The sequence below is a fragment of the Mustela erminea genome, chromosome X (genome assembly GCF_009829155.1).
Source record: "Mustela erminea isolate mMusErm1 chromosome X, mMusErm1.Pri, whole genome shotgun sequence".
Lineage (NCBI taxonomy): Eukaryota > Metazoa > Chordata > Mammalia > Carnivora > Mustelidae > Mustela > Mustela erminea.
Window position 1 is genome coordinate 110534900 of NC_045635.1, and position 25198 is coordinate 110560097.

General features: G+C 44.7%; 1 protein-coding gene across 1 annotated transcript; it reads right to left on the bottom strand.

Annotated features, from left to right (window-relative positions):
• Positions 1-8587: 8587 nt before the first annotated feature.
• Positions 8588-24892, bottom strand: IGSF1 (immunoglobulin superfamily member 1). The gene is made up of 21 exons (XM_032331493.1): positions 24771-24892; positions 24572-24636; positions 22210-22346; positions 22030-22056; positions 21336-21617; positions 20677-20964; positions 18484-18768; positions 17961-18254; positions 17217-17495; positions 16747-16867; positions 14790-14860; positions 14662-14694; positions 13986-14276; positions 13408-13686; positions 12510-12797; positions 11334-11621; positions 10541-10828; positions 10060-10347; positions 9668-9946; positions 9158-9281; positions 8588-9003 (listed from the first exon to the last, which is right to left on the bottom strand). Exons 3-21 carry the CDS (start codon positions 22277-22279, stop codon positions 8868-8870), a joined length of 4011 nt encoding a protein of 1336 aa, XP_032187384.1. The 5' UTR covers positions 22280-22346; positions 24572-24636; positions 24771-24892; the 3' UTR covers positions 8588-8867.
• Between the last annotated feature and the right edge of the window lie 306 nt (positions 24893-25198).

The following is a 25198-nucleotide window of genomic DNA, read 5'->3' on the forward strand; positions in this document are numbered from 1 at the left end:
ACACACCCCACCCGCAGACCGATAGGCTTTCTCCCTGTGCTTGGCTGCCAAGAAGAGGATTTACATCAGCATTGCTCAACTAAGAAATGTTCAGATCTGTAAAACTCCAATGACTGCTCTCTGTTACTTTTCTATTCTTTTATAGTGTTGATCCTTAACCTTTATGTTGAGGAATCTTCATGGAAGACTATACCTTTCAATGACTTGTCTTTGAATCTTACGGTTTCATATAATATGTCTCAAATTCTTTCTGTTGCCTGGGCTAGCCTGTCTCTGCTGTCATTAACCCGCTATCAATAAACACAGAATTCATTTAATAATAAAGCATATTCTATTTTACATGTATATTCACTCTGATCAAAAGAGAGATGTTCACTATAAGTGGAGTTTTCTGTCTTTGTCTAAGCCAAACCACAACCTGGCCATTTCTATAGTAGTTTCTAAATTGTTGTACAAGTGGTATTATTATACAATACAACCCACTGAGGAAACATGAGTTTTTATTGCTACAAATCTATTTCTTTTATTATTATTATTATTATTATTATTGTGTTATGTTAGTCACCATACAGTTCATCAGTTTTTGGTGTAGTGATGATACAAAGCTATTTCTAACCTAACCTTCTTCCCACACATGTCATCCTACTGACCCCTCAATTATGGTAGTAGGTAGCAGTAGGAAAGCAAAAGTAACCCTAAATTTACCAACACTGAAATATAGTCTCTTACAACACTTCCAATACTCTTGGTTAACAATATTTACTGAAAAAGAATATCTTTATGCATGGGCTTATAATAAGTAGGTGCAACAGTTGCATGAGTCAAGGCATAAACTTTGAGTCCTCCTAAAGACTACTGGCTAAAAGATTAAAGATAACTAGTTTTAGGGGAGTGCTCTCACCCTTGGCTGTACACTGGGGTAACTCAAGGAGCTTCAGGAATACCTATTCCTAGGTCCCAACCCCAGAGATTTTGCTTTACCTAATGGGGGAACAGTTTGGCCATGGAGGTTTTTAAAAGCTCTTAAGGTGATTCTAGTGTGTAACCAAGGTCTAGAGTGATTAATCTAGAGCCTTGCTATGCAACGTATCGCCTGTGTAACCACAGCATGGATACCACCTGGGAATTATGCCTAAATTTAATCTCTGCCCCAGATCTACTGAATCAAAATCTTCACTTTAACAGGATCCACTGGTGATTCACATGCCCATTAAAGTTTAAGCACTGCTCTAGAAGTGTGAGCTCTTGTAAAGCATCCCCTGGAAAGGACACTTTTCATTGCTAACCAATCTACCATTGACATTCTGGGTTTTCTAAAATAAAGCATATAAACTCTATAACCTCAATTACAGAGGGTGTCTACATCAGTCTAACCAAAATGAATTCTACCACTTCAATAAAATGAGGAAAAGTGAAAGACAGCTTAGGAGCTAGCATTGTTTCTTTTTGGTCTGTCTTATAAACTTGGATGTCTCGGTAGTCTCCAAAGACTCATTGATAAGGAAAGAGTTGCCAAAAGACTAAATAAAACAATCACCCCCCCCCCAAGACAAGGAGAATCTACAAATGCTAGCCTGGTGAGTTTGACGTTGATCACTAGCAAACTTCTAGAATGGATTATTAAGAAGATGATTTCTGAGCCCTTAGAAAGGGACTTAGTAATCATGAAGAACCAGCATGGGTTCATTAAGAGCAAGTCATGCCAGACTAAGCTCATTTCCTTTTGGATGGGCTTACAAGAGGAAGCTGCAAAAATCATTTACCTGGGCTTCAGCAAGAATCTTGACAAACACTTCTCTGATGTTCTTTCAGACAGAGTAGAAAAATGGGGTAGGCTGATAGTACAGACAGTTGAATGTTTAACTCATTAAATGATCATATACAAAATGTAGGCATTTAATAAATTACTGCAAACCCAGAAAGACATGTACTTTCAATTTTAATGAGGATGAAGATAAGACATTGACCAAATTTGGGATTAAGGCCAAGTTTGGGGGGATATCTGAGTACACTGTACTATAGAAAATAAGAATCCTTGTTGTCATCAACATTAGGCCTTATAGTGGCATGATACTTTCCTAACTACAGAGCACTTTCACATATGTTGTTCATTTTATCCTCGCTATAGCCCTGCAAAATTAGAATAGTGATTATCTACATTTTACAGATATGAAAACTGAGGCTCACAGATTCAGTAATTTGCCAAGGGGACAAATAGCTGGAAGCCAAACATCCAAAACCAAAACAAAACAAACAAAACAACAACAACAAAAGACCTTCTTACTCTAATGTAGTTGGGCCAAATATGAAATTGTATGTTTCAGCTCTAAAATTAACTACATAAACTCAGAGTGAAAGCAAGGCTTAGAAATACTTCTCTAAAAGACATGGGAGGGGCGCCTGGCTGGTTCAGCCCATAAAACATGTGGCTCTTGATCCAGGTGTTGTGAGATCAAGCCCCACTTTGGGTATAGAGATTAACTGAAAATAAAATCTTAAAAAATAAATTAAAAGCACGAGAGTTTTGGTTAGCATGAAGTTTCATCATAGTGTTATGTTGTTGCTATATATACTATTGAGATTTCAGGGTTATATTAATGGAAGTATAATGTCCATCACAATGGAGGTGATTTCTTTGTATTTAAAGTTGGTTAAAGCATCTCTAAGGCATTATTTTACTCTAGTTGCAGCATTTGAAGAAATGTTTTACTTGGAAAAGCAAAAGCTTAAGGATATATTTTGTGTTAAACATTTTCTGTGGGACAATGGGTACAAAAGCTGAAAGAAGGCAGTTTTCAGAACATTCAAAGAATTTCCTCACCATTCCAGTTACCTGATAATTGAAGGAACAACCACTCCTTATAGGTAGTAAGAGTCCTTTACCCTATACCCTCCACCGCTCCCACACTGCCTGTACCCCTCTTCCAGAAAGGTTCAAGCAGAGGTTGATCAGCCATTTGTTTGGTATGTTGTAGAAAGTCCTTGCATTGCATCATTTCTGATGACCTTGCCAATTCAAATATTCTTAAGTCTAGGATTCCTTCACTGTGTCCACATGAATATGATCAGTTCTAACTTTGTGATAGCAATTGATAGACTCCCCAGGATTGACTGCTGGGTTAAAATGGAACAACTGCTTGGGTAATGATCCTGCAAAATAAAGGAACTTTGGCTAATTTTGAAAAGTTTCTTATGACATGCCACCCTTTACAGAATTTATCTCTAGCTCATAATTAATTCTGGCCCCTCAGATATATTTTGCTAGCATCCTTGGGCCTTTAACATGTGCTGCCAAAGATGGCCTTCTGAATTTCCTCACTAAAATTCATCTTCAATGTGCCAATAAGTTGTGTGAATGGCTTCAATTTCTCCATACTCATTTATCATGCAACGTTTAAAACATGACTCTAGATATGATCCTATAGACTTAATTTACCATAGTCTGATATAATGGTGTGTGATCTAGGGGTCTATGGGGTGACAAAGGGACTGAGGGAACATCCTTCTTCTCCAGGCCTCTACTGACATGCCACCACCAAACAAGTGGGCATTTTTTTTTCAGATATTTATTCAGAATAGGGGTCATTTAACTGAGTCGGGACCCTTCTTAAATAAGGGGCTTGAAAAAACTGGTCTGTGTGAGAGCAATGTCATGGAGCCCTGGGAAGGAAGTGGAGAGACCAAGACTAAATTTGGGGACATGAGCAAGTCTTCCTTCTTACTAAGCCTGGAGACCAGGTTTCGTCAATAAAAAAGGGAAACAGAAAAGAGGGAGGCCCAAATGGATTTCAGCAGGAAGGCTGTGGGTTTAGTACTGGGCAGTGGACGGTGAGCTAGACTGAGGCACTTCCTTCCCTTGAGAGTGCAAGTTCAAGACCTCAGAATACCATGAGGCAGCATAGCTTAGTGGTTATAAACACAAACTCTGGAGCCAGACTGCCTGTCCCCAATACTTGTTGGCTGTGTCACCTAGACAGGTTGCTTCATCTCTATCTCTGTTGCCTTCTTTGTAGAAAATGTGAATAAAGATAGTACCTATCTCATAAATTTATTGTAAAGATTAAGATGCCTAATAAATATAAAGCTCTAAAACAGAGCACAACAAATACCAAGTGAATATGAGTATCAGCTCAATAACATGAATAAAAAGTAAGATGTGAAGGGGGCAATTTAATAAACATTTATGATGCACCTACTATGTTCTAGATACTGTGCTACCCAAAATTTAGCATGGGAGAATCTGGCTTTGGAATCAGGCAAAATTGGATTCTAGTTCCAACTCTTTCCTTGGTTATGTGCTCGGTGGCCTTGGGCATGTTACATAACCTGTTCAAGCCTCTGTTTCCTCATGTGTAAAATGGGGATGATAATAGCACGGGGCCACACAGAATTGCTTTTAGAGGTAAACAAGGTAGGTAGCGGCTATATGTGTGAAATATTGAAGAAGGCTCACTAAGTGGTAATATATGATGTCTGTAAGCTAGGGCCTGTTTGATGAAATGTAACAGGAATAAATGTCAAGTCTCATATCTGAGATAAAAACTCAGTTGCAAAATAGTACATCACCCTTACAAGTAAAAAACAAGAAAGGATTGAACTGGGAAGAGCTTGTGTGAAAGAGAGCTGTGGGTTTTAGTTGACCACAGATTTCCTATGAGCCAACAGAGTGACCTGGCCATCCAAGGACTAATGTAATTTTAGATGGCATTAATAGAAATGGTGAGTTGAGATCCTGGAAAATGATGTTTCACCGTCCTGTGTGCTCTGTGCCAGTCAGGTCACTTCAGATGTACAGGATTGCATTTTGCTCACAGTGTTTCTAGAGAGACAATGACAAACTCATTGACGAACTGTCTAGAAGTGGTGACCTAACTTGGGAGGGATTGGAAAACTCTTTCTTGAGGATGAGATTAAAATAACACAGGGAGGCAAACACTAAGACAACATTTGAAACAGTTCTTCCTTCTAATGAAAATGTTTACAGAACACACCCCACACCCAATCTGTTACTATATTCTGTTGGCTCTTGGCTCAGATTACAGCAATAATCCAACCGTTTCTCCTCACCACTCTGCTACTGTACTGACCTATCTCCCCCTCTTTTGCCTGATTATTGCAATTGCCTCCTAGCAGATCTCTCTGCTTCCATCCTCACCCCTCAGTCTACTCTCCATGCAGAAGACCAAATAGTCCTTTGGAAATGTGAGTCTAATCATGTCACTGTGGTGACTTCCTATTTTACTCATGGTGTAAGTCAAAATCCTTACAAAGACCTATAAAGGTCTTGCTTGGCCTGGTTCCCACAACCTCTCTGACTTCATCTCCTTCTCTCCCTCTTACTTAATCAGCTCCAGCTACTAGAGTCTAGTCACAGTTCCTCCAACTAGCCAGGCATTCTCCTCTCTCAGGGCTGTTGCATTTGCTGCTCTCCCTGACATGAACACACTTTACTTAGATATTTGCATGCCTTTCTCTGTATGCCCTTCAAACCGTAGGTCAAATTTACCTTCTTGGTGAGGTACTCTCAGCTACCCTTTTATTTTTTTATTTGATTTATTTGTCAGAGAGAGAGAAGACAGAGCACATGCAGGGGGAGCAGCAGGCAGAGGGAGAAACAGACTTCTCACTGAGCAAGGAGGCCAGCCTGGACTCAATGCCAACACCCTGGGATTGTGCTGAGCCACGCAGGTGCCCCTCAGCTACCCTTTTTAAATTGCAGCAGTTTCCCCACCAGACACACACTTATGTATCTCCTTTCTCTGCTTTATTTTTCATCACATCATTTAATCACTGTTAAATATTCTATAGCATATTCTTCTATACAGTAATGGATATATAAAATATGTAAAAGAGTTGCTGTCATTGAACCTGGCAGGAATTGTGTGGACATGAACTCTACCCCCTCTGAAGTCTGGGTAACGGAGTTAACGACATAGAGATACATTTGCAAAAGAATGTTGGCCAAACCCTGGAAGCACCACTACTGAGATATTCTGAACTCAGGGAGGACAACTCATAACTGTGGGCATTGAAAGACTTTTGTGTGTAAGAAGTAGACTCCATCTAGGTTGCGACTTGAGGCAGAACTAGAGACAGTGAATACAAAGGGAATGTACACAGACAGGTGTGGAATCAATCAAACAATTTGAAATTCTCAGCTTGTGTCATGAAGTGGTGTGTTCCTCATCCCTGGAGGTGTACAGAAAGAGACTATTAGCTCTGCTGTGAAGGAGACTGTGCACTGGGTTGGGGATTGGACCACACCACCTTGACAATCTTTGTAGCTGTGAGATGCTTCGGCCAAAGTTATGTGAGCTCACGGATCAGGGGTAATTTGTATTTGTTGTTTAAACATGGAGAGAGGATCTTTGGCCTCTGTTCCTGGCATCCCTGAGACAAATTCTGTTCCTAAAGGTTCATTCCACCCTAACAGAGATTCCATTTCCCAGAAATTATTCGATGCTAGGCTGATGATTAGAGGCCAGCCAGGGGTAAAGGGACTGATTCCCATGGCAACCAGGTTGAAAAAAAGTGCCATGTGGAGCATTGTCAGCAACAAGCTAAGGTTGCATTATAAATAGATATTTAATTCATTGAGATAGTTTGTGACGACTTCTGCATTATAAATAGATATTTAATTCATTGAGATAGCTCTGACAGCAAGTAGGAAAGTTAGCTCCCAAAGTCGCTCTTTGTCTTTAAGTATTTCACAGTTAATTGACAACTGTTTTTTCCTTTCTAAAACATGTAGAACTTGGTTCTCTAAGTGAAAGAATGGTATATGTGAGTGTTTTTAGAAAACCAACTAACAGTCCAGTGTCACAATATTTCTCACTATTTGTTTCTCATTGAAAGGTTTATCAAAATTTTATCTGATTTCATGAGCACCCGTATTTAAATCTTTTTGACATAAAAGACCCCAGATTCAATGTCTGGATTTCACAAAAGTCTTTTTTCTGTCATTTTTGCCTCATCTTCTTCCTGCTCTTCTAACTCAGAGGCTTCTCTAGATTTTAGACCTTTTCTTCCCCTTTCTCTTTCCCTTGGTTAACAGCTATGGTAATGACTTGTTAACTTGTACAAACCTGCCATTAGCCTTGATAATACACTTTGGAACACCTGATGACTGGAAAACAAAATCAGACCTAAGCAAAGGACTTCTATCCTAAAACCAAGGACCAAGAACAAGCCTCTCGTTAGTGTTCAAAATGTACAGCTTGATCAAGGGTTAGGGATTAACAGTTTGAAGGCAGAGAGTAGTGCTCAGCAGAAAGCAACAATTACATTTTGCTAAATTCAAGTGTAAAAACACTTTTGAAATGCAATTTTTAGAAACACCATAAGAAATTAGTATAAGCCACTAACAGAATCTCATCAGATGGAAATCAGAGTGAAACTTTGTACTTCTACATTCCAAAGAGCTTAATACAAATTAGTCTATAGTATTCAGTGTTTCATTCTGTAAGGATTAAGGGAAATGAGATGCATTTTTTCCCCATTAAGTTGCTGGATAAATAAGCTCCTTAATGTAAAATTTTATTTTATAATAAAATTTTATTGTAAACTGGGATTAAAAAAAAAACTCACTGTGTGCAGCACCCCTGTGCATTGCTCTACTGAACTGTGTTATCTTAGAATTAAACAGTGTTAGGAGGTAAGGAACTTTAAGGGTTAGGTTTGAGGAATCATGACCTCCTCTAGGACCTGTAGGTCAAGAACAGGTTTGAGGAACTAGGTAAGCCCCCTTCCCTAATCCAATCCCCCTGATGTGTACTGAACTCCCACCCATAGAGCAAATGATATGTTGATCCAGGGAAGAAGATCAGGGGTTCAGAATGCAAGCTGGTATCCATCTGGAGTCCTGGGAGCATGTACCCCCCACCCTTCCTGCTCCAAACAAACCACTTCAACCAACTCACTTGCTTACTCACTCTCTGAGATCCCACTACCAGAGGCCCATTCTTTCAGAAAAATAAAAGTCTCTTCAGGGAATGGCAAAATATTCGGCTTTTATTAATCATTGACACTTAAGAGTGAATTAACGTACACTCCATGATTGTTAGGTAAGGGCCACAAAGCACACTTCATCAATTTCAAAGTTCTGCAGAGGGGCTAATCCTAATGTTTGAAAGCAGGCATATTATGGACCTAGAATTAACACAGTGAAAAGGATATTCTTTCTTTTTATTTTACTTTATTTATTTTATTTTATTTAAATTCAATTAGCCAACATATAGTACATCATTAGTTTTTGGTGTAGTGTTCAATGATACACTTTCAATGTTTGCCCTCCTTGGGCTAAACTTGGAGGGAATATTGCCGTCCATCCATCCATCCATCCATCCATCCATCCATTCATCTGTGAGATTGAAGGACAAAAGGACATTCTCCTCACTGAACCATGTCTCAAACCAAATTGGGAAGTACTCTTTTGGAGCCTCCCCTCCTCCCCCACCCCATCCTTAAACTCCTTCCTTTGTGCTAGCAGCCCATGCTCTCTTATTCTGCCATGGAGGTCAGCTCCAATATAACATCTCCAAGCTATAAGTGAACAACACACCCATGGAAAAACCAGTTATAGTTTTTGCAGTTAAATAGTGAATACTTTTTAATTCAGAAGACATTTTTAACAGAATTTCATGCACCAGTAAATCAGTACAGTGAGGAGTTATAGGGGTGGGGAATCTCTCTTCAGGAAACATCTCATCCTGGTAGAGCTCTCAACTCCCAGAATCCCCTTGACCCAGCTCAGATGATTAGTGGCCAAAGAGCAGTAGATGGGGTTGACTCCCAGTATAACCAGTTGGATTTGCAGGTCTTTGAGGATAAAAGAGAGGAGAGGAAAGCTCTTGTAAAGGAGGAGACTATTATATTGGGACTGGCAGTTCCACTGAGGTTCCCTGAGAGCCTGATGAGGGAGAGCTGGTGCTGGTGCCTGGTTCTCCTTCTTGATTACACTCTTCCAGGGCTATGGTCTGGTCTCTTCCATCTGTCTCTGAGTCCCTGTGTGGAGAAAAAGACATAACTAAGGGAGGATCCAAAATCATCAATCTGAAAACAGGTTGTGTTATGGGGCTCAGATATTTGAGGAGCATTCAGATCATTGTTTTTCCACCAGCCCTGGGTTTATAGAAGGAGGCTGACATGAGGCATTTACCTGGTTCGGAGTCGAGGCCACTTCTTCCACTCTATGGCTAGCACCACCCCCAAAGCTACAACTACCACCACAATCAGACTACTTCGGACAATGTTCCCCACAGTGCACTCCTGAGCAGCAGGGCCTGTGATGACAAAAGGGCAGAAACCAAGGCCATGGAGATTAGCACATATACGTTCCCCTGATCTCTTGTTGCCCCCTCATCTGGCCTTCTCCAGGCTTCCCTTGGAGCCACGTTGAGAATGCAGAGGGGTTGATTAGAGCACATGCTTATGCTGAGGCAGACACTGCCCTCCTTTTGGGGGTGGAAGAGGCCTTGAAAGTAGAGGCCTGCTTGTATCTCTGGGTGGATCTGAGGTCTACCGCCTCACCATCCTTAGAAGAAAGATGACCACACTTGAAGTATCAGACTCCAAATCCTCCCTCTTCCATCTTTGATGGTCACCATCCAGACTATCACTGGGATCCCAGGAGGGTCATGCCAGGGCCATGGAAGGTCTATCCTCTCACCTGCAGCCCCCACCAGCTCCAGGGCATCGCTAGGCTCTGACCAGATATCAGGGTAGGCCTGGAGGCGGTAGCTGCAGCTGTAGTTGCCAATGCCTTTTCCTTCTGTGTTGCTGATGACGAAGTCCCCATCCTCTGAGAACTGCTGAGGTGCTTCTTCTCCATCATGTTCTAGGACAAATTCAACACCTGGCAGGGGTCCTCGACACTGAAGGGTGATGTCCTTCCCCAATTTGAAGATGGTGCTGGGCCAGGCTGACAGCAAAGGCTTAGGGGGTTTATCTGAAACCAATCAGGACAACCAACCAGAGTTAAAAGTGGTTTTGAACCTTCTTAGGGATAATTACTTCAAAATTACAAAATCTAGATCATTATTGAGGTCTCCAGGACCTTACCAGTCACCCAGATCTCCAGGAAGTCACTGAGATTAGAGGCCGCAAAGGGAGCAGAGTCCAAATAATAAACACAGCTATAGACCCCAGAATCGTCACCTCTCACAGATGGCATCCAGAAGTCAGCCCTGTACCCATTTGGGCTCCGTTGCTCCAAAGGATCTTGAATGCCCTCCTTCAGCAGGACAAATGTTGAGTCTGGCAGTTCCCCTTGGCATCGAAAAGTCATATTTTCTCCAGGGGCCACAATGGGTCCGGGCTGGGCTAAGAGGCTGGGTTTAGGGAGCAAACCTAGAAGAAATTAACTTCTGGTCAGAGAGAAGAGGCCACTTTCCAGTGTGCCTCTCCCAGAGTCTGTTCAATAAATAGGAGACACTATTGCTGGTCTCTCCTTGACCTCTTTGAAAACTATTTCCGTGAGCCCTCTTGCAATCCATTCTCTTCTCTATGCTCTCATGCCTGCTCTAGAGCACCATCGCCTTACCTGTGACTATGAGTTCCAAAGTGTTGCTAGGCTGTATCTTGATAGAGCTGGTCCAGTCAGGGTGGTAGCAGCAGCTGTAACGCCCTGTGTTAGCACCAGATATATTGGTGATGGGAAATGCCCCATCATGACTGGTGGATCCCCAGAGCTGTACTGAAGGGGTTTCTCTTTCTTTCTGTAGAATGTACCCTACTCCATGGACTGGCCCCTGGCACCAGAGAGTAACATTCTGCCCCACAGGAACCACAGAACTGGGTTCAGCAAACAACAATGGCTTGGGAAATGTGTCTAAAAAAAGACACAAAGATGTAGTGAGTAAAGTTACTTACCACTCGCTGCATTAGCCCTTCATCTTTCTCCTTCTGGATACAATAGTTCCCCCCTCCGTGGTCTGGCCTAGCCTTCTACACTTCCTAACCCCTACTCCAGGTGTCTCTGTCCCCGCCTCATAACTTGTCTGTTCTTTTTTTCCCCATATCATTAGTTAGTTTATTATTTTTTCTTTCTTAAATTTTTACTTAAATTCTAGTTAGTTAAATATAGTATAATACTGGCTTCAGGAGAATTTACAATTCATCACTTACATGTAACACCCAGTGTCCCTCATAAGAGGTGTCCTCCTTAATACCCATCACCCATTTAGGCCACCCTCAACCCACCTCCCTCCATCAACCCTCAATTTGTTCTCTGTCCTTTAGAGTCTCTTATGGTTTGCCTCCCTCTCTTTTTTTTATTTTTCCCTTCCCGTATGTTTATCAGTTTTATTTCTCAAATACATCTTGTCTGTTCTTACCAGTCACCCAGATCATAATAGGCTTGCTGAGATATGATCCCCTATTTGACATGGTTGTCTCATAGTAGACACAACTGTAGTTCCCAGAGTCCTCTGTTCCAACAGCAGGGAGCAGAAAGTCAGCTGAGTTCCCAGAAGTGCTCTGGAACTGTAAGGGAACACGGGTTCCCTCCTGCAAGAGGGCAAACCTCATGCCTTGGAAAGCCCCTTGGCAGCGCAGGGTCACATTCTTCCCAGGAAGCACCACAGGACCTGGCTGTGCCAGAAGAGTGGGTTTGGGGTAGAATTCTGAAATTCAAGAGATCACAATATGAGAGAAGCCTGCCCTCCACTTTCTGCAGATTACTTTTTTAGCATTATTATAACAAACAGTATGTGTATATTTTGCAACTTTAAAAATACAGAAAAAAACTAAAGAAATACAATTTTACCACTCGTAGATAACCATTCTTTATACATGTCTCTATATCTCTTTTTCATTTTTTTCTCTATGTGACCATGTCATTGTAGCTGTAACTATTTACCTAATTAGGATCCCAATGTATGCACGGTTGTGTAGTTTAATATTTTTCACTTAACTTTATGTAGTAAACATTTTCCTATGACGTTAATCAGCCTTTGAAAACGATCATTTGTAATGGCTGCATAATATGCAGCTGTCATTTCAAGGTCTTTGCCCTTTCTCTGAGGGCCATCCAGCCCGCCAATCTCTGACAACCCAGTTAAAGAAAAAGTGAACATTGAGCCTAAAGCTTAAGGCCAAGCCACCAAAAGATTTCAGATATAGGGCAAGTGAGCTTGGCATTGGGGATTGGACACCCCCATATGCCTCACTTCTTTCCCTAGAAGTGAATTACTTGCCTCTCCTCTCCTTTGTCCCTTCTCTCTGTATTAGTAATAATAGAATCTGCTGCCTTTCGTGGACTCTTTCCCATGTGCCAGGCATTTTCCTAAGCATTTTCTTGGTGAATTTTATTTTTATTTATTTATTTGTTTGTTTGTTTGAGTAGGCTCCATACCCGATGTGTGGCTTAAACTCATGACCCTGTGCTCACAGAGTCCTGTGCTCTAACCTGCTGACTTTTAGAAGGAGCACCTTTCCTCTCCCACTGACAGCCCTTCCACCCACTGTCCCAGGGTCAATCCTGTCTCCATCTGTGTTTCCCCACTCCTGACCTGTCACCACGAGCTCCACAGGGTCACTGGGCTCAGACCAGATAGCGAAGTCATAATAGCGGCAGCTGTAATTCCCTCCGTCACCAGGGCCCACAGAAATGATCAGAAAGTGAGCTTCGCTGGCCCCTGGACTTGCCCAAGACTTGTCACTGGATGCTATTTCACTTCCATCTTTGTAAAGAATAAAGCTCATGTGCTGCTGGGGAGTGGAGCAATTGAAAGTCACTCGGGCACCAGGAGTGACCACAGGGCTGGCCCATGTCTTGAAGAAGGGCTTGGGGTACATTTCTAGAAGGCAAAAAACAAAAACATGACACGAAACCGAATTAATAAAAAAGATAGCTAATATAGCAAATATTGGTTCCTGGAAGCTGCTTTGTTTTCTACATTACATTCAGAAGTAGGTGCATTTAAAAATCAAGGCAAATCCACTTTGTAGATGGACTTTTCCCAGGGACTCCTGCCCCCCCCCACCCCTCACCTCCTCCAGCCGAATCCTCCCTGTCATCAGGGCAGGCAATAGAGTCTGGTTAAAACAGTGAACTGTCATGAGGGTTCTGCTGGTCCCCTGAGGCTCAGTTTGCCCATTTGGGCAAGAAAGGGAAATGGTACTTGCTTTGCCTCCCTGGAATATTTGGCCTATATCTAAATGAGATAATTGATATGAAAATAATTAGAAAAATTAAATCACCCTCCACAAACCCCAGCTATTAATAACGATTATGGCTATTAATATCGTGCAGCCAGAGGCCCTGGCACTCCCAGCGCCACGCCTGCCTGGCTCTAAGATTGGACACAGGCTCCTAGGACCAGCAGCAAAGTTTGCTGTGGGGAGAGGAGTATCTGACCCAGAGCTTTGCTTTCCCCCCACCCCCTCACGCACCCTTTTCAGCTCTACCTTTTATGACAAGCTCTAGGGGCTCACTGGGCTCAGACCACTTGAAGGGGCGCTTTTCAGTGTGGGTACGGCAGCTATAATTGCCTTGGTCTTTATCCTCCATTCTTTGGATTGTAAAGAAGGCTTCTCTCCCAACGGCACCAAGTTGCTGGACAGGTTCCTGCACTCCCTCCTTATACAGAACAAACTCCATGCCTGCCAGCCATCCTTTGCACCGGATTTGCAGTTTCTGGCCCCGGACTGGGGGGGAAGCAGACATGACAGGTTTGGGGAGGATGTCTGGAAAACAAAACGGGGTGCACAAGGAGGCAGAAGGTTGGAGGTGCCTAGAGGAGACACTTTGAGTCACTTGGTCAGGAAAAAAGAAATCCATCCTGGCCTGGCCTTTGGCTCATCCTATTAGCCCCCTTTCACTCTCTTCCCCACCCCCCTCCCCCACTTCAGGGCCCCTTCTCTCCTACTTGCAGCATAAGTCCGGTGGGCTCCAGGTTGCTGTGCACTCCCCCCACCCTTAGGAACACTTTTGAAGTCACAGGGCACTGAGGGGCACCCCGAGAGGAACCTCTGCCCTTTCTTACCTGTCCCCACCAGCTCAAGTGCCTCACTGGGCTCCGACACAGCCATCTCCTCCCACGAATGACAGTGGTAACTCCCAGTGTGGCTCTGGGTCAGGGCGCCAAGGGGGAAGGCAGCCCGGACCTGTTCTGAGGCCGGGCGAGTTGCAATCCACCCGGTCCCGTCCTTCAGCAACACAAACTCCTTAGTTGAGCCAGAAGGGCTTCTGCACCAGAGGGTTAAGTTCTTCCATGGGGCAAAAGGGAAGTTGGTCTCTGCCCAAAGCTCAGGCTTAGGGGTTGGCATGATTATTTCTAGAAACAGCAGAGTTAATGAAGCCATCATCCCTCCTCCCTCCCCTCCCCCCTTCTTTGCCCTTGAACCCCCTACCCAGATAGATCACAGTGCCCACCTCCCCTTTCAACACAAACCCAAACTCTTTCCTTCCTTCTATAGGTGCTGGGGAAAGGGGAAGCTTATGTCTCCGCTGAGCCTCAGAAAAGTGCAGAAGCTTGGGGGAAATTTTGCAGGCAGAAAAGCAGAGTTGGAGGCTGAATTTTGCCAGCAGCTTTAGCAAGTGCCCCTTCCTGGCTGTCCGTCCCTCCCAACCAGTCACTCCCTGGCCACTGACACTGACACTCTGTAGTTATTTCGGATCTCCAGGAAGGAATGTCCCAGTCTGGAGCAGGAAAAACTCACCAGTCTCTTCTGTCAATACCCCATTGCAAAGTCCTGCAAAAGAAACTGCTGCCAGGGCTCTGCCCCCTCCCCCACGGGACTTCCCCCGGCCTTCTGCCCAGGCCCCTTCCCCACCCCCTTGTACTCACCACAGCAGAGAAGGGCTGTGACTATGAAGAGCATGGTGACCCCTTGAGCTGTTCCCAGCAACCAGGCTCCTCTAGTGAGACCAGAACAGAGATGAGAGTTGCTGCTGGGGTTAGGGGGAGGGCGGGGAGAAGGGGGCGGCAATTTATGCCATTGGCTTACTCACCACCCAATAGGGATTGGATTTGGGCAGGATAATGGGATATAATCTTTTCTGACATCGATGACTTTTCCTTTTGAGGGCCTCACCACCTACAAACCTCTTGCTCTTTCATGACCCACGTGCCCCCCGCCCCCTTCCCCCTCCTCAGCCTATATCAGATGTCAGCTCCCCATGGCCCCTGATTAGGCTGTTGCTGGAATTGAGTTGTCAGATGTGAAAATGCTTTTGTAACTCCAGCTCTCAGAACCTCTGGAGCTCAGAGTGATCGGCAGCTCTGGGTGGTGGGTGTGGGGGTGGAGGAAGAAATCTTGAGTGTTTCTCCGTCATCAAGTTTAAGTTTGGAAGCAGTTTTTATTACGGCAGTATTGGTCCTCAGACCGACCTGCCTCACCTGCCTTTGTTATGGAAGGGTTGCCTAGGCAGCCGCAGTGAATTACCCGAAGATTGTCAGTGCTGAGCTAAGCTTGTCAGAGAGTGGGATCTCTCTACCCCCACCCAGATTATGACTAGCAATGTGCAGCAGCTTTGGATTATGGGTCCTGTAGAATTAGATGATATTAAGCCAAAATCCATTTGGCAATTTGTATTTAGAAAACACTGACCCTCCTTCCCAGTCAGGAAAACATGCTTTTCAAGCTGCTTTCTCTGAAATCTGTTTCCTAAGCTCATTCTTTGATGCAATGGTCCTGAGCTGAGGTGGGGCACTTGAAGGTACATTTGTTTTCTGACCTCTGGCTTGGAGGTTACCCCAAGGTGCAGAATTCAGGATCGAGTCTGAGGACAACTAAGCCTGGCCCCCCACTGAGACTTTTTGAAAATGCAAAGGGTGGTGGGGTTTGCAGAAGATTTAGGGGACTCCCTTCTAATTACCCAAGCCTTCTGTCCCTCAAATCCTGGTGGGAAACACAAACACACACAATGACAATCATCATCCATTGCATATTGAATAGTTCCAGACACAAAAAGGTCCATGATCATGGTGAGGGGGCTACAGCCAGGTGCAGAAGTTTGGGGGGTAGTAAGTAAGGCCTTCAGGGACTGAGGTCCCCACCAACCTAGTAGCTGTCATTTCCCTTCTTTTGTCAGGCAGAATCGCCTGAGCACAGGCCATGGGGATCAAGGAGGGAGGAGGATGGCCCAGAGGCCACCAAAGGATCAAAGGAAATGGCAGGATGACCTGTTTGCTTCACCATTTTGTAGTTCAGAGAAAGTAGTTTGATTCCCTGGACCAATCTACTGCCTCATCAGATGCCCATCCAGGTTAGGATTATATTCTCAGGAGGCTCTGCACAGATGGTGGGAGGCCTGAGTGGCAGAGAGACTGGTTTCTGTGGAGATTAGGATGGACCATGATGCTCTCTAGCCCTTTAAAGCTAGGGGTAAGGGTGAAAAGTTGAGATGGAAGTTAGATAGATAATACCCAGGGAGACAGTTTGGCTTTTGACAAGAGAGGAAGCTCAGACTAAGTTCATTTGGGAGACAGGGTGATTCGGGAGGGAGACTGGGACACTCTCCTGGGTGAGGGTAGAGGGGCAGGGAATCAGCGAATGAAGTTCTGACTGCCTTTCCCTCTAAAAATAATGCTTCTCTATCTTCTGGCTTGGGTGCTGACTTCTCTGTGAGGTGAAAGAGGAGCAGCTGGGATGAGAAAGTCTTGTTTCTTCAGCCCAGAAGGTGGGGGATACAAAGAGTATGACCCTGTGGCTAATCTCAACTGGGGTATGACTCATTTTGAGTCTCTGGCGAGCCTGGACTCAGCTAGACTGAAGAACAGCGGGCTAGGACAAGACAGTTACCTGATTCTGAGTCTCCGACACTTCCACCTTATCCACAGCACTACCAACAGCAAGGCAACAAGCTGTATGATTAGGGACAGCCTGATAGCTTCATTCAGAACATAATTCCATGTGAGAAAGCCTGTGGCCAGAAAAGACCAGGAGCAGGTGTCTCGATAGGGAAAAGGGGAGGTGAACACATTTGGGATTGGGGTGAGGAGGAGGGAGGAGGAGCTGGTTACTGAAGGCGAAGGAAAGATGAGACAGTGTGGCTTTATTTTTCATGAAGAATGGAAGTTTTGAAAGTGTCCTGCTCAATGCCTTTGAGTGATTATGAGACCACCCCAGGGGAAGTGTGTCCAAACCCAAGAGCCCTGGTTTACATGCCCCTGACTCCCCTTTCCATAGCTTTCTGGGCACTGCTTCATGATCCCTGGGGTATCATGACCAAAGCCATGGAAGGGCAACCCTAGGAAGAGTTGTCCTCTCACCTGCTGGCCCCATCAGCTTCAGAGGTTCACTGAGATCTGGCCAGATGTTGGGGTGAGCCTCTATGTGATAGCTGCAAATGTAGGTCCCTGTGCCTTTTCCTTCAGCATTACTGATGATGAAGTCTTTATCCACTGAGAATTTTTGGAATGTTGCTCTTTCTTCCCATTCCAGAGAAAATTCAAGTACTGGATGAGGTACTTGGCACTGAAGGGTAATGACCTTTCCTAGCTTGAACATGGTGCTGGGCCAGGCTGACAGGGAGGGTTTGGGGGACTTATCTGCAAGCAATCCAGAAATCAGAGTTAGAATAAGTGACCTTGAACTCAGTACCACTTCCCCCAACAAGCTTCTCACCTTCCTATTTGATCTTTCCTGTCTTTCCACTTCTACTAAATCAGTGGTCTCAAAATTTGACCATGCTTTAGAACCTCTTGGCTCACTCCTCAGTACTCTAAAGATTCTTGGGTTTCTACCTTCTATCAGGGAGACCTCATACCTACAAGTTCTCCCTGGCCAGAAGGAAAGTAACATTTCCAGGGGGCACAATGAGCCTAAGCCATGCCAAGATGCCAGCCTTGAGTAACAATCCTGGGAGAGAAGATAGGTAAAGTTTTTGGAAAAAATTCTGCACCAACCTCCTAGTGTATTTTTCCTTGGCTCATAACTCCAAAAGAGTACAAGTGTGCTAGATCCTTCTTAGAACACTGTAATGATAAATACAAATGACATTTGTTAGCACTTGCCTACAACCACGAGCTCCACAGTGTTGTGTGAGGTCATCCTGATGGAGGTCTTCCAGGAGAGGAGATAGTGGCAGCTATAGACGCCAGCATCACTATAGGTCACATTATGGAGGAAGAATGACCCGTTGTCATCAGTGTTGGTGGTATCCAAGAGCTGAAGTGGTTTGTCTTCTCCTTTCTTATAGAGTGCAAGCCCCACTCCATTCACTGGCCCTCGACACCACAGGCTCACGTTCTGACCCATCTGGACCACAGGACTGGGCTGAGCAAGTAGCCAGGTCTTGGGGAAAGTGTCTAGGATGAGACCAAAAATATAAAGGGCTAGTGGACTGACTCCCCTTTCACCACTAAGGGTTCTCTTCCTTCAGTACACCCTTGGAAAATCCTATCCTAAGCCCAGTTGTACAAATTCTGCCCCCATTCCCACTGTTAGCCCTGGCTGCATGATCACGTTCTCCACGTGGCCCAGAAGTTGTATATCTTTAGCCCCTAACATAGGTCTCCTGGCATTCCCCTCTCTTACCAGTCACCCAGATTTTCAGGATATCACTGAGAAGTGAACCCCTGTATGACCCATCATAGTAAAAACAGAAGTAATGTCCAGCATCATGGATTTTCAAAGCCCGGAAGAAGAAGTATGCCTCATTTTTTATTGGCCTTTTGCGGTAAAAGGATTTCTCCAAGTCTTCGAGCCTTATTAGAGCAAAGGTCATTCCATAGATAGGCCCCTGACATCTGAGCTTCAGGCTTTCTCCAGGTGCCATAATGGGCCCAGGATACGCTGTCAGAGTTGGTTTGGGATAGAGTCCTAGAAAGGGAAGAGACCCTGAATTAGAGATAGGATGATTCTTCCCTATTATCTCTTAGTTTTATTTTCCTAGTTTTTCTAAAGACAAGTAATGGCAGCTGAACTTTAGCCCCTACTCCCTCCCCCTTCCTTGAAACTTAGCCTCTTCTAGGAGATAATCAAGGGCAAGTCCTCTCCTCTCACCAAACTTTATCAGCTCCACTAAGTTCTAACTATGTCGAATGCTGTGTCTCAGTGCAATATCTACATTTGTAATTGCCTGTATCTTTAGGTTCCTGAAATGCCAAATGTACTTCTTCCAACCACCCAAGAAATCAATCTTCTGAAAATGACTTTGATTTCGTCTTTGTAGAGCATGAATACTACTGCAGAAATAAAAATGCCCTTTGAACACATTAAACCCCCATAAGACTCTACTTCCAACATGAGATTGGAAGAAGCCAATGAAGGATCGGCCAATAAGTCTTTGACCCAGAGAAATCTCTGTCAGTGGGGTCACACCTTCTTTTCCATGTATTGTTCCCCCAAGGGGATCATACTACAAAATAGAGGGTGAAAGTTATTCTCATACCATTCCTTCTTTTTTTTTTTTTTTTTTTTTTTTTTTTTTTTTCATACCATTCCTTCTTACCCACTGCAATCCCAGGTAGACCCACCAATCTGTTATTGGAAAGAACAGCCCTGTCATACGCTCGCTGAGCATTTAGGATGTGTCAGGCATCATGTAGGTCTAAGGATGTACAAGTAAAGAAGACACAGTCCCTCTCAGCAAAGTGAGGGATATCAGTGAATAGTTAACCACAAAAGTGTATGTTAGTGGAATCTACTCAGGAAGGACACTCATACAACAAACATCCATACACACTGTTCAAACAGTTTTTGCTATTCAATCCTCAATAAAAATCTATACTAATAAAATTAACATCTACCATTTATTGAGAATGTATATGCCAGGCACTGTACATATATTATATTTAGGCAAATCCTCACAACAACCCTGTGAGGTAGGCATTATTATTATATCAATTTTGTACATCAGGAAACTGAGGCACAGAGAGGCATCATACAGTAGGTTGTATAGATGCTGTTATCCCATTTTAGAGTGGTGGGGGGAACCGAAGCACAGAGAGGTGAAGTGACTTGCTTAAGATCACACAGGAAAGAGGTATCAGAGATGGAACTAGAAACCAAGATTACTGCTTCTAAGTCCAGGTTATCTCCTGTGGCACCTATTTAGACTGATGGAGGAACTAAAGCAAATTTCTAAAGGATCCAGGCCACAGCGTGGGCAAACTGGGGCGGGAGTGTGTCTCTGGCATTTGAACATTTTGGGGAGATTTCTGCTGTGTCTAGATCTCGAGACTGTCTTACTCATTCTACATACACAAGACTAAAGTAATTTGTATAAAGCCATTTCTAAAATACGAGCTATCACTTTTTATAATTTTTGTTTACCACTGACACTAGCACAGTTCTATTTTCTGTGCTTAAAAATAATAATCACAGATACAATAAAATGCATTTAAAATGTAAAAACCAGTTTATAAGACTGCAGTGGCAGTGCCTGGCACATAGTAAGTGCTCAATAAATATTAGTCAAATGAATGAATGAAAGCATGATATTCCACAAGTAGAGAACAACAGAGCTATGACGAGCTGAAGCTGCTGGACTTTTGACTGGGCTCACTCACTAGCCTGAGTGAGCCTAGGTGATTGGCTTCTACACATCTGCCTGGTAGCATGTGTGATTCTAATTTGCATCTCAGGAAAATATCAAATGACTCTAGCTTACAGGCCTTGCAGGGCCTAGGACCTGGCTAAAGAAAGGAAAATCGGAAACCCTGGTTCATCCAGCCATGATTCCGGGGACAACAATCATCAGACCCCAGCAGCCATAGCCACACCCACCTGCAACAATCAGCTTCAGGGGGTTGCTCGGCTCTGACCACAGAGTGGGGAGCATCTGGATATGAGTGCGGCACATGTAAACCCCTTCACTTTCAGGTGTCATGTTGGCAATGGAGAATATAGCCACTGTCCCAGTTGGGATTTGGTAATCCACGGGCTCTGCATATCCCTCTTTGAACAGCATGAACACCAAATCCTGCAGCCAGCCATGGCAGAGTATGTTAACATTACATCCAGGAAGAGGGGAGGTCTCAGCCTGGATCCAGAAGATGGGCTTGGGCAGCTGGCCTGGAAGGAGAGAATGAACTGGAATTCAGGTAGAGCAAGGACAGCACTGCTCGGTGGGCAGGAGAGGAGAGCGCTACTTAAATGAGAGTTCTCTGAATAATCCTTATTTACCACCCTTCCCCCTATCTGGGGTCTCCCCTATGTTGAGAACTTGCTCTCTAGATCTGTTCCAGAGACTGCATCCTCATCTGCATTGCCAATAGAGAGTAGGCACTTACTAACTGTGGAATGCTTGCATGTATGCATTCATGCATTTAAGGTGAATGAATGAATGAATGAATGAATGAATGAATTAAACAAATATTGCTCTGGGAAGATTTGAATTTCAGGAGCTGGAGTTTATTCTTGATTATCTATTACTGTCTTCTTACCTGGTGCCTCCAACTCTAAAACTTTACTGGGCTCTGACCAGCCTGTCTCCTTCCAGTAGCAGCACCTGTAGAGACCTGCATTGGATTTAGTAAGGGCACCTATAGGGAATGAAACTTGGGAGGTCTTGGAGGAAGGGCGGATCCAAGTCATTTGTGTCTTATCCTTCAGCAGCAGAAACTTGCTTGAAATCCGAGAGGGGCTTTTGAACCAAAGTGTGATGTTCTCCCAAGGGGCCTGGGGGTAGTTGGTCTCTATCCATAGCTCCGGTTGAGATTGCACCACTGTCATACCCAAAGATCACAAAGATATGAGCAGTCCAACCCTCTCCCTCCCATAACATGCCTTGCAATGTCCCTTAAAATTAGCCCTGACCCAGATTCTTCTTTTTGTCTTCCCTTGGGAATAAGAGTGTCTGCTTGTGTGGGGGGTGGGACAGGGCCCCTAGGATATTTGTTTGAGGGATTCAAGTGAGTTGGAGAATACAGTGCAAGTCTGGCTTCCATTCCACCTGAATCAAAGTTTTTTACTTTCTGTGGGAAACCAAGTCATGAAGTGAGGGGTTCTGGTCCCCAACCATCTCAATCTGGGAATTATCTTTGTGGTCTCAAGGTAGTTATATCCAGGGCCATGGAGGCAGCTGATGTCTTGGAACTTCCAGGAAGGAAGGTACCTGAGGTGGCAGGATTCACTTACCTATTGATGTCATACCCAGACTCAGCCCTGAAAAGAGAGATAATGGTTAAAAAGGGCCCCCATGTTGACCCCACCAACCCTCAATTCTCAATACTCTCTTCTTTCTCCCTCCCCAAAGTTCCCAACTATAGGGGTACCTGTGACAGGGTCACCTGCCCCTCACCGCTTCCTTGTACTCACGAATGCAAAAGAGCAAGACACTGAATGTCCACAGCATGGCGGACCGTTCCCCCAGCCTGTCCAGGGTCATGGGGCCTCTGGTGCTCAATGTGCGCTTCAAGTCTGGAAGGACTTTGCCATTCAGCAGATGGTGAAATCTAAATGCAGAGGTGTTTTTACTCAGCAGACTTGTCCTGCCCCTCAAGGTTTAGTTTGGATCACTAAAGTACTTGACAACCCTACCTTCCACTCCTTCAGAGGCATGAAAGGTACTACAAGGTTACCTTGCCCCTTTTCTCCACCTATTTCTCCTTGTACCCAAGGTCTTTGCTGGCATCTAAGACGTCAGATCTGTTGAAATGTCTGTACAGCCCTGGAATCTCAGAGGCTCAGAGGGTGACCTAATCCAGGCCAGAGGGGAGCCCTTGGGCGGAGAGAGATGGGAGATGTAGAGAGTCATCTTTTTAGATCCTGTATTATATATATATATATGGTCTGTGTCCTCCAACAACCTAGCAAAGGAGGCTTTCCTGCCATCCCCATTTTGCTGACAAGGAAACTGAGGATTAGAGGGGGTATATTTAATTTGTCCAAAGTTAAAAGATTAAATACCAGACATTAATATAATAACTTGAATGTCTATTCTCTAAAACTGGTATTTAAACACCCCCTTTCTTACCTTTCTTCATCCCTTTGATCTCACATCACCCAGGCCTCCCCTTCTGTGGATTGCTTCAGATGCAATGTTACTCTCATTCTTAACTCTTACCCCCCCAAAGCTCAAAACCCCCATCTCAAGTAGATGTTGGAGCATCAAGCTACTTGAGTTAATTAATGTAATGTGTAAATGATGTATTTGCTGCCCATAATTTATAAGCATTTTTGTTCATTGGTCCTAAGGAAATATGGTAAAGATATCTGAATTCAGGGAAGCCTTTTCATTTTCCAAAAAAAAAATCACTATTAACTATATGTACACTAGATAGACACTTTTGGGCTTTCTTGCCTCTTCTCCACCACTGCATCCAAAGTATCCTTTTGCCAAGGGAAAGTGTATCCCTACCACACAAACTCAAGCTAGCTCTCCTCCACCAACTCTATATCAGAGTCTGAGATCCTGGCTGTTTCACCCTATCTCAGTAGAGTGGGTGTAAATGCAGCCCCCAGAACAGAAAAGGGCTGATTTCCCTTCCCAGAACGGATAGCAGCACTGTAGCCTCGAGTTTGCTCCAGTGCTAACACTGGGTGGGATGGTGGAGCAAAAAACCAAGAAGATTCATTTTCAAACATCTGGGCTGTGGGGAACAGGTGGCCCTTCAGAGATCCAAGGAAACAGTTACCTTTTGCACTTCTGGATGCTCAAATTACCCTCGCTGAAATTTTCTTATCTGTAAAGTTGGGGAGTGATACTTACCTAGGATTGTTTTTGTGTTGGATCAGAGATAATATATGTACAGGACACATGGTAAACATTTCATTACAAGGTGGCTATTTTTCTTCTTACCCAAGGGGGTATTAACCTGGTGTAGGACCCTAAAGATGCTCTTTCACCTCATCTCCTTGTCCCCCACTTGCCTTGGATGGACCTAGCCCAGGCCTGGGTTTGAGTTCTATCCTGTTGCTTTGTTCCCCCAAGGATTTACTGGTGAAGCCATGTTCTACTGCCAAGGGAAAGGTTCAACCTGGGACTCTGCCCAGAAATGCCAGCTGAGATTCCAAGCTTGCCACTTAGACCCCTAAACCAGGGTTTTGCCTCCTGGGGACTTGAGTGGAAGGAGGGAAAGGGGGCTTCTCAGCATGGCTAACCACTCTCCAATCGCTAAGGAAACCGTACCATTTACATCCAGGCCAGAAGATGAATCTTATGCCCAGGGAATGTGGGAAACCACAGCAAGCTTCAGGTTAATTGGATACGCCCATTTTTGGCCTTTCACAACCCCACCCCGACCGCCAACTTCCATAGTCTAGCCCTTTTACCCTCCCCTTCTACTCCACCCCAAGCACTTTCCCCACCCCTAGGCAGCGCCGCAGTGCTTTTGAGGGTGACAGACCCGAAATGTCTAATGGCTCGCCCCCTGCATAGCTCTGAGGGCTCCAAGAATCAAAGGGGTTGGGCTCGGCAGGGTGCCGGGTACATGCTTCGCTGGGGGTTTGGAGGGAAGACTGAGAAGGAAAAGGGAAGGTATTTACGGTGCCCAGAGATTCTTAGCGAGGCAATGCTGGATCCGTGGAGGGACGGAGAAAGGGAGGGATAGACTGGGGAGCAGTTTGATTTGCTGCAATTAGTTACAGCAGGGAGACTATTTCGGGGTTTTGTTTAGGATCTGAAGGATAGTATTTAATCTTCAGCCACTGGGCAATGCGCTCATTTGTAGGTACTTACGGTAGTTGCAGGCCCGCTCCGGCGGCGTTGGAGATTCTCCAGTGAGCTCCCCCAGATGCAGCAAACTGCCGGGCATGAGAAGAGCTGTCTAAGGACAGCCTCTAGGGCTCCGCGCCCCGCCTCTCTCTCTCCCCCGCCAGCTTTCTGGTCCGCTCCAACCTCGTCCCCGCCCTCCGCCAGGCTCTGGAAGCCCACCTACCCCAACTCTGCCTGACACCTGCAGTCCTCTGACGACCCGGATTTCTATGCCCTTCCCAGCTCTCTGCCTCTCCTGACTCCCTGCAGAGGTTGCTGGAGCCAAATTCAGGCCCCTGCCCCCTCTCCGGTCGCTGTGAGTTTCACTGGGTCACTGTATTCTGGAGGGGAGAGGGCCAGCTCTTCAGACTGCCAAAGCTGTAGATCCCTCCTCTGCAGATCCTCAATGCCTTTAAAAGGATCTCAGGTCTTCCTCTGCCCATTTAATGGCCCACTTACGCATAAACATGGCCACCATGGTTTAAATGCCTCTGGGCCCTGGGCAGCTATTAGTTCTAATCTTCCTAGCAGCCCTAGGAAATGTGTTACTTCCCTCAGTTTTACAGATGAGGAAACTGAATCTCAGAGAGGGTTAAGAGACTTGGACAGCCT

Coding starts and splice junctions, on each gene's coding strand:
- IGSF1 (XM_032331493.1), bottom strand. CDS start 22,279: ATGACCCTGGACAGGCTGGGGGAACGGTCCGCCATGCTGTGGACATTC. Junction 16,868..17,216: donor GAAGCTGATGGGGCCAGCAG/GTGAGAGGACAA, acceptor TTCTGGCCACAG/GCTTTCTCACATGGAATTAT. Junction 9,947..10,059: donor CCTGGAGATCTGGGTGACTG/GTAAGGTCCTGG, acceptor GATTGGTTTCAG/ATAAACCCCCTAAGCCTTTG.